At 32.9% G+C, this 8,668-nt stretch overlaps 1 protein-coding gene across 1 annotated transcript; it reads right to left on the bottom strand.

Annotated features, from left to right (window-relative positions):
- Nucleotides 1-867: 867 nt before the first annotated feature.
- Nucleotides 868-6,504, bottom strand: LOC102599697 (probable 2-carboxy-D-arabinitol-1-phosphatase). The gene is made up of 9 exons (XM_006347166.2): nt 6,047-6,504; nt 4,639-4,744; nt 4,242-4,458; nt 4,029-4,147; nt 3,361-3,459; nt 2,102-2,155; nt 1,917-2,015; nt 1,720-1,827; nt 868-1,421 (listed from the first exon to the last, which is right to left on the bottom strand). Exons 1-9 carry the CDS (start codon nt 6,397-6,399, stop codon nt 1,047-1,049), a joined length of 1,530 nt encoding a protein of 509 aa, XP_006347228.1. The 5' UTR covers nt 6,400-6,504; the 3' UTR covers nt 868-1,046.
- Nucleotides 6,505-8,668: the final 2,164 nt, after the last annotated feature.

The following is an 8,668-nucleotide window of genomic DNA, read 5'->3' as shown; positions in this document are numbered from 1 at the left end:
TAAAAAAAAAATGAAATTGTTTGTCATCTGAAAATTGGCTTAAAAAGTTTAATATTTTTTTTAGTCGATTTAAAAAAGAATATTTATTTTGTTTTTTGATAGTTCTTTAAATTTAACTTTCCACGTGACACTTTGAAGACACGAGAACATTTTGCTACATTCTATATAACTTTAGCTTAAGATTACATGATTAAAAAATATTTATTTTTTAAAATTCCGTTTCAAGTTAAAATCGACAAACAAATTGAAACTGTGAGAGAGTATATTTGACTTTCTAAAACAAATAAGTTAACAATATCTTAAGCTGATTCTTTTAGTTTTTAACTTGTATGACTTTTGAGTTGAGATCATTGCACGTTCGATCAGTGTTAAGAGCTCCAACAAATTGAATTCTAATTAATTTAATTCTTGCTTAGAAGTATGAACCTTCTTTTTTTTCTTTGTTTTTGTTGTAGGGTCAATTTTAGTATATAATTAAAATTTTGTTGCTGAATTGATAGATATGTTAGCATATCTTTTTCTGGAAAAATTGCTACTTGGTTTTTATAAGTGAAAATTATTCTCTTTCTGTTAGGGAGTGTCCTTTTTTTTAATTTTCTACTACTGTTGACAAAATTTATATAACATTATTCACAGGTTGATAGCTAATTAATGAATTTAATTGTAATGTCAACAACTATATAAATGTAATGGATATGAACATAATATACTATTTTTAAATTCAGAATGATTCAAAGTATTTGACACACTTATACTGGAATTTTATCCTTCAACTTCATTTTAACTATTCAAATATGGTTTTGAAAACACAAGTAGGTTGCCACGTCAGGCAACTCGTCTTACGTAATGTCCACGTGGCACCACATCAGAAAATGAATGCCCATTGGATCAATAGCTCAATGTTTGTCTATTACATGGCCATGAAATTGAATAAACTGGAAATCTCATTTCCATTTATCAGCAATATATATTCAGCTGATATATTTCTGAACTGTAATGTTGATTTACATCGTCTCAGTACCACAATGTTGTACATTATTCACGCTTCAATATTCTTCATCCGCTTGCGTTGATCTAGTAATAGGAATTGACCATCTTCCTAGATGCGCTGTGTAGTTTATGCAACGGATAACTCCTGTACCCGAGGGTCCATCAGGAAAATCGATAACACTAATACTTCCTGCATTGAGATGAAACGATCCCAACCATTCCTTTGTCAGATTTAGACAGTGTCCCATCATCGCGATATGAAGTGCAGGATGGCCAACAGCAATGACTACATTGTCTTGGTCAGATCCTTTTGATAGTTCATACAATAGATGTTTCCATGATTTCCCAGATTGGTCCCATAAAGATGTTGTGACGTCGTCTTCCAATCTATTTAACCAACCAGATGAAACATTTTGCAATCCTGATGCATCCTGCAGAGGAAACTGAGAAAATTTAAGTATGAAAATCATCAAATATTTCAAACTAGAACGCGAGAAATAGTACAAGTTGAAACACCATCTTATGCAAGATTTAGTCTGAGCAAATCAAGAAGAATATTTTATGACTTTGGCTTCAGAAATTTAAATTTTCCTATCTCAATGCATCCCTATATTGTTATCTTAAGATTTTTTTTAAAAAAATGGTTATCTTAAGAATGTTTTGCACACAACCTCTTAAGTAAATTCATCAACTTGTTTCAGTTTAGGAAATCAGTAGCATGTCTCTTGCCTTTTTTGATTGTGTAAGAATACTTTCAACATCCAGATCTGGTATCTGCTTCGTTTCCACATAGCGTGGGATACAGTCAGCTCCAAGGCAGTCAGCAGCTTCTTGAACCTATAAAATTCAGAATAAATTTGTGTTAAGAAAACTAATGCTCTTTATATAAAAGACCGTCAATCAACGTACTATCTGAGTGGTCATACTTTGGTGATTGTGTCAGCTGTCTCTACAGATGCCATTTTAGTTCCACTGATTACAGTATTCACTTTCAGATCAAGAAGCAGCTCTGCTATTTTCTGAGCCTGTCATCCATTTTAATAAATCCTGTAAGGTAGTGACACCCCCGAAATGAAGCTGAATGCTACTATAGGAAGGAGAACCATCTTACCTGTATATTTCCAAGCATGTTCAAGGGGCCATTTCCAGTATACGGCATACTACTCTGTACAAATTTCAACTTCCATGAGGGAAGAGCAGAAAATGGTGAAAGCAACAGATAAGGATACCCAAAAGACAATGAGCAATTTGAACAGCTTTCCAACATGCTAAACAGAATAGGGGCTAAATACCTGAAAGCTAAGGAGAGGACAAATCAGAATTTATACAGTAGATGACAACATGCCTGAGTACTCCCCTACCTCCATGCTTAATCTACGAATGGAAAGCCAGGTTTACCAGTCAGGGAAATATTCATAAGGTGCATAAGCCCCAATCTCAATTTCCTATGTCTCTGAGGATATCCATTTAGAAGCATTATGGACACATCCAAGATTACCCAACCAACCAACATGGTTTTTTTCTTCTTTTCTTTTACTTAATCTATGTGAAAGTAACCTCTGACATCCTATATCATCCTTCTCTTTCTTTATGCTCAAGTTGATAAATTACTGCTTTATCATCCAAGATAGGATTTCATTTAAACAGATGTTGAAATCCTCAAGCAGAAAATATGATTGGCGGACGTACAATCATTGTGTCATCCATATCTCTTACCATAAGCTAAAAGTACAGTTATTTGTAGTTCTGAAAGTACTTCTAAGATAAACTAAATTTCATGAAGTTAAAAAGTGGAAGCCATAAATTTTTTATTGATTAAAGAGGAAACTGCAGTCCCTTGCGAGTAGAAGTTCCTAAAGACATTGCAAAGGTGGATGAACTCTAGTATGTTCAAAGCTCAACAGTACATTCTCCACCTCTAGAAAATTTATGTGATCTCAAGTTAGGGTCACTGGAATGGTTAGTATATAGCCTTTCTTCATGTTAATTTATCCATTCATCAATTGTGTATAAGGATGGTATCTTCAAGAATGATTGCATGAGAGGATGATAGAATGGATAGATAAGGTTCTTCTATCAGCTGAAAGCCAAAATCCTAGTACCAAATGAATGCGTAGCACTCAAACTAGTCTTTGACCAAAAATTATATGAGAGGTTTGCAGATTCATACTTCAAGAAGGATCAAACGGACTCTTTTCAGAAAATATCCATGCTTTCAACTTTCTTTTGTTCTCACATATTAAAAAATAAATCCCGAGCATTAGCTGCTGTTTCTGGGTCATAGTCTCATAGACTACCTTTTTTTATGTCACAGATATGAGAATCAACGAGCCTAATATGTCTGTTTACAGTCCATTGCCTACTGCATACCTCTAGGTCACTCTCTGATACTCCATGGCAAACAAGTACAATCCGCTTACTAGTTTTTCTGCCAGCAGAACTTCCCCCTGCTACAGGTGATCCTGGGGTCTGCATTATCCAAAATTAAGCCACAGCAGAAAGATAATCAGATATATGACAAACCAGAGTCTTGAAATTCAAACTCCAGATAAAGTCATAAAGAACAAAGATTGCATCAAGTAGTTGAAAAATAAAATGAATCAAAAGAAGGTTGAACCTACAAGTCATGTGTTGATCTTGATTATCTGACAATCAAATGAAATCTGACAGCCTCTAGTGTTGAGAGCCTAATTAGACTATGGGATTAAAACGAGTCTAATGGAGCAATATGGATAGAGGATACATATTTAGCAGAGTAAACTAGCTTATGATTTGAGGCATGACTGTTGTTGTTGTACATTCTTGCATTCAGATAGAGTGCTGGACCAATTATTGTATATAAATGAATATTATTACAGCATTAGAAACTTTCTGAAAGAAAAATATTTTAGGCTGAATTTCCTTGTCTAAGCCAGCAGTTTTTCAGATCATCAAATCTGTATGTCACAACGAAGATATAGCAGAGAATTTTCCTTTTCTAGATACCTTTATATATAATCATTTAATACCTAAGACTGAGTAAAAGTGTTACTGGATACCTGATTTAAACGATTAAGGCAGATATTTGGGGTTCCGCCCTCAGGTTGTGGAGTAAAGTCCAGCACACTAACGCCGCAATTGCTCTGAAGTAGAATCCTGAAGTACTCAGTTCCTAATCCTGATGATGGTGAAACAAATATAAAAGATAGGATCAGACTGCTAGCAGATGTTAGAAACCTTAAATTAAACCAGTTACATTAAGTAAAGCATACCAATGGCTGTTGCAACGAGAGCCTGATTAACTGCATTATGAGCAACTACTAGAACAGACTTGCTTTCATGGACCAAGATTTTGTCCCAGCAGCTTTTAGCACGAGCCCACAACTCTCTGACTGGATAGTGACCGTCAATAATGAAATTTGGTGCATCTATTTGCCATTGACGAAAAGCTTCACCATATTTAGCTTTTCCCTCATGCTTCAGGAGGCCCTAGAACAGACATATGTTTCCACAACAGGAATACCATTAGATTCGGACGCATAGTCCTGTCAGTCACACTGAAGCATGAGTGGTCCACATGCAAACAGACAACAAGAATAGCGTTTGCCATATTCACAGATTTCAAGTCCAAGAGGAAAACACAGAGAAGAGGTGTAAACTACAACTGACTTGGAATGAGTATAGGTCAATTTCCCTCATGTCAGAATCAGTAATGATCTCCTCTTCACGAGCACCCCATATTATCTCAGCTGTCCTCTTTGAGCGACGCAGTGGACTGGAACATGCAGGCCACCTCTGTCAATCATTTTAGAAACATAAAAATGAATAGCAAGAGACTCTTTTTCTCTACATGCATCAGCTAAAAGTGAAATTATCATACAATTTATGGTTACAGATTATTAAGTACATACTACTTGAAACCCTTGAACTTCTCTCCAGTATTTAAGATCACGGATAAGTCAATAATTGAAATTATCAGGTTGACTGGTGATTGTGCTCTAAGTCAATAAAACTACAAAATGTACCTTTAACAAAGCAAGGCGCTTCTAAATGAGAGCTTGATTCGGTTCTGGATACCTTTAATCGATTATGTCCTGTTTTCCAAGGTTATTAATTATCACATTAAGCATGCACCTTCACAAAACTAAAAAATCAAGGTACATGTCTTCAGATATGCTTAGGACATACCAAAAGTCAACAATGGCCAAGCAACCCAAAAGGTTTTAGACATGGATAACCACTAAATTACTCTTCTAGAAGTGTCCATGCTTCAGAATCAACATACTATGCCTTAGTAGTTGCAATAAATTCCATTCCTTAAGTTGCAACCAGAAATTTACAAGCCGACTAGGTGCTACTCCAAATCAGAAAAAGTTCTCTTCAAGTCAATAAAACCAAGGCTCTTAACAATTGAATGGGCTACTGATTCTTTCCCTAGTCAAGAAAACCTACTACACTAGCTGTATTATTCATTAAATATCCTAATGCTTATCAGGATTTCCATTTGATTGCTCTGAAAATTTTGAAACTAGGAAATACTAAAATTAATAAGTGAAGAAAGAACTTCTTTTCATCTCCTTATGATAATTTCAGGGATTTAACACAAATGGAAACATAACTCCGCTTGTTGTGAGCTCGTTCACATTGCTGGGCCCAACCCCATATACATCCTTCTCTCTAGACCCACTTGTGGCACAAGTGGAACCATGTCAGATCAATCAAACCAGTCCATCAGACAACCTACAAAGGTTGTCACTTTTACTCTGCCCTAGTTGAAAGAAACTCATTTTTTAGTGACCATGGGGTTCGAGCCAACTTCCGCGCACCTCAACTAACTCCACGGCATACTTGACACCTCCCACCAGCAGCATGTAAAGCCTGAGTTTCTTGTATTGTCAATTGATACCACTTTTTTACTGGTTCCTACTCGTGCAAGTGCCTATTAGACAGAGTTATCTCAGCTATAATCCTATCCCAAATTCCCAATACATAAAGTACTTCAATCGTAAATTCGGTAAAATATACATAAATCTCTCACGAAAATTTAAGACGGAAATAAATAAACTAGGAATAAAACCTTGAAAAGCAGATATCGAAGGAGTCATCAATAAGCATTTGTCGAGAAGTTTCAGCTTGAGATTCTCCTTTAGAGGTAAGAACTGAGAAATCGGAACTTCCCTGAATCCGACCCTCCGCATTCCACGTGCTTTGCCCGTGCCTCACCAGCACCACCCTCTTCGCCCCCTTTATCGCCGGAAATTCCAAACCCTTTAAACCCAGAGATTCCGTCCGCTCCTCTGATGATTTATCGATTTCTTGAGCAACACTTGAAGAGCGTACAATTGCAAATAAGGGTCTGTTTGGATTGTGTAAAGGCAAATTCTTGGGTAGTTTTGGGTTGAAGAAAGAGCTTGCAGCTATGGAGTACATACTGTAAATTTCTTCGATTTTTTTCTTCTATTTCTGAAAATGGTGATTCCCTCTAATATTTTTGGCGCTAAAAGACGATGAAATTTTTAGTACTTTTATTTATGTGGTTACCGTTCGGTTTGGTTCGATAAAACCAACTATAGCAACAAAGGATCAGAAGAAGCCAAAGACCGACACGTGTTAATTAATTTTAGTAGTCTATTTTTTATTTTTAGTTTTATTTCCATAAACCAAAATTTGTTTTCTTTTTGGAAAATAAAGTTTATATTTGCCATAAGATTATGTAAAATTGGTATAGTTTTATCTTTGTTAGGAAGCGCTATACATTCAATGTGAAACTTTTCGATACGAATTCAAATTGAATTGAACTTTAATGTAGATATCAAACATCAAATAAATTGATATCATTATAAATTAACTCACCTATGCTCTTATTTATATTTTGCCTAAAAATAACTTACCACAGGGTTTATGTTTCGCCAAATGTTTTTAGTGTGAATCGGATGTCCATTTATATAAGCCATAAACACCCAATAATGCATCCTATATAGTACATACTACATATATAGTGTCCACCAATTAACATAGAGGCAATCATCACATGATAAAATCGTGGGAGTATATTGGATCGATCTTTTTATGTTTTCGATTTAAAATATGAAGAAAAAAGAAATAAATATTTGAATAAGTCAAAAGGTGATCAATATTTCTTCTTGTATTAAATATATAAATAATGTAATTTTTCATCGAAAGATATTTGAGTAAATCCCTTCGATTCTATCTGGCTTCACACATGCTAGCTACCACGTAAAGATGTCCAACTACTTTTAAGTACTTTGATGTAGAGTATTCTCTATTTAGTATCCATTTGCGCATACACCTATCAAGCACATGTATGAAATAATATTGTCCGCAAAAATTTAGATAGATGAAAAAAAATATCTGATATCATTTTTATTGAAATTCAAAACATGACAAAGAAAAAGGGTTGTTCGAGACTTTGGAAATTGGCATAAGCAAGGGAATCAATTTAAGCAATAAAATCATTTTTCATATGATTCCTCCGAGTCAATTCCCTAAATGGTCATCCAAGTTTAGGGAATTGCCTTGAAATATCATTTATGTTTCATTTAGGATCAAAATATCACTCAACTATCACTATTTTCCTCCAAATATACTTGACACTTCAAAAGCTTCACTCTCTCCCCATTGGCATGACATGTCATTAAAGTCTTTTTTTTAATAATAGGCTTAATTAATTTAGCAAACTCATTTAACTAAAATAATGATCTTATTATTTTCTAAAATATATATATTAGTTTATTAAGAAGAAATTTTCATACTTAATAATCTTTTATCATAATTAATTTTTTTATTTTATTATGTTGTGAAGAATAATTTTTTAAAACTTACCATAATGTCATCAATTTTGAATAATTATGAGCAAATATATTCAAAAAAATATTGATATAGAAATCACTTATGAATGTCAACTTACATCAATGAATCATATATTATATAATGGGATCAATAATATTGAAGGTCTATTAACTATTTAAAAATAATTTAATTGGGTGCTTTTGAAAATCCATATATACTTACAATATCTTTCTTTGAAAAGAAAATAGAAAGTGAATAATATTTATATTAGAAAATAAAAATTTTATTTTTATTTATCAACATATTAATCTCATATAATATGTATATTATTGAATTAAAATAGGCAATTCAATTAATTATTACTTGTATTTCATGAATTTGGGATGATATAAGAATATATATATTGGTGTTTAATTGTATGAGAAGTAAAATATAATAGAATAAAAGAATAAAAATTAAAATTAAATAATAATTTTCTCTTTCTTACCAATTTTTTTGTCAGCCTTACAAATTTATTTGAATATTTTTATGAAAAAAATTGCTTAAATTTTTTGAATAATTTACTTAGGAATTTTAAAAATTACCAGGTTAATAATTGCTACAAAGAAGCTTTTTCATTGAATTTTGTTTGGTAAAAATATATAAAGGAATTAGATTTTTTTTTTTAATAATCTTCATAAATTCTCATGTAATTTATATATTTGTTTTGTAGAGACATAAGTTTGATGAATTAAATAGGTCTGTTATTTTTTTAAATGATGATTTAATGACATGAAATATCAACTAGAATAGAAGAAAACTTTGAAGCATTTAGTATTTGTTTTTGGATAAAAATATATGATATTATTCACTTTCTATTTTTTCAAAAAATAAAATAAAATGGTACGCA

The sequence above is a fragment of the Solanum tuberosum genome, unplaced genomic scaffold (genome assembly GCF_000226075.1).
Source record: "Solanum tuberosum cultivar DM 1-3 516 R44 unplaced genomic scaffold, SolTub_3.0 scf00091, whole genome shotgun sequence".
NCBI lineage: Eukaryota > Viridiplantae > Streptophyta > Magnoliopsida > Solanales > Solanaceae > Solanum > Solanum tuberosum.
The sequence above is the reverse complement of the archived record's forward strand: the minus strand, read 5'-3'. Positions and strand labels throughout refer to the sequence as shown.

Coding starts and splice junctions, on each gene's coding strand:
- LOC102599697 (XM_006347166.2), bottom strand. CDS start 6,399: ATGTACTCCATAGCTGCAAGCTCTTTCTTCAACCCAAAACTACCCAAG. Junction 4,745..6,046: donor TTCGATATCTGCTTTTCAAG/GTTTTATTCCTA, acceptor TGCATGTTCCAG/TCCACTGCGTCGCTCAAAGA. Junction 1,828..1,916: donor CAGCTGACACAATCACCAAA/GTATGACCACTC, acceptor TGAATTTTATAG/GTTCAAGAAGCTGCTGACTG.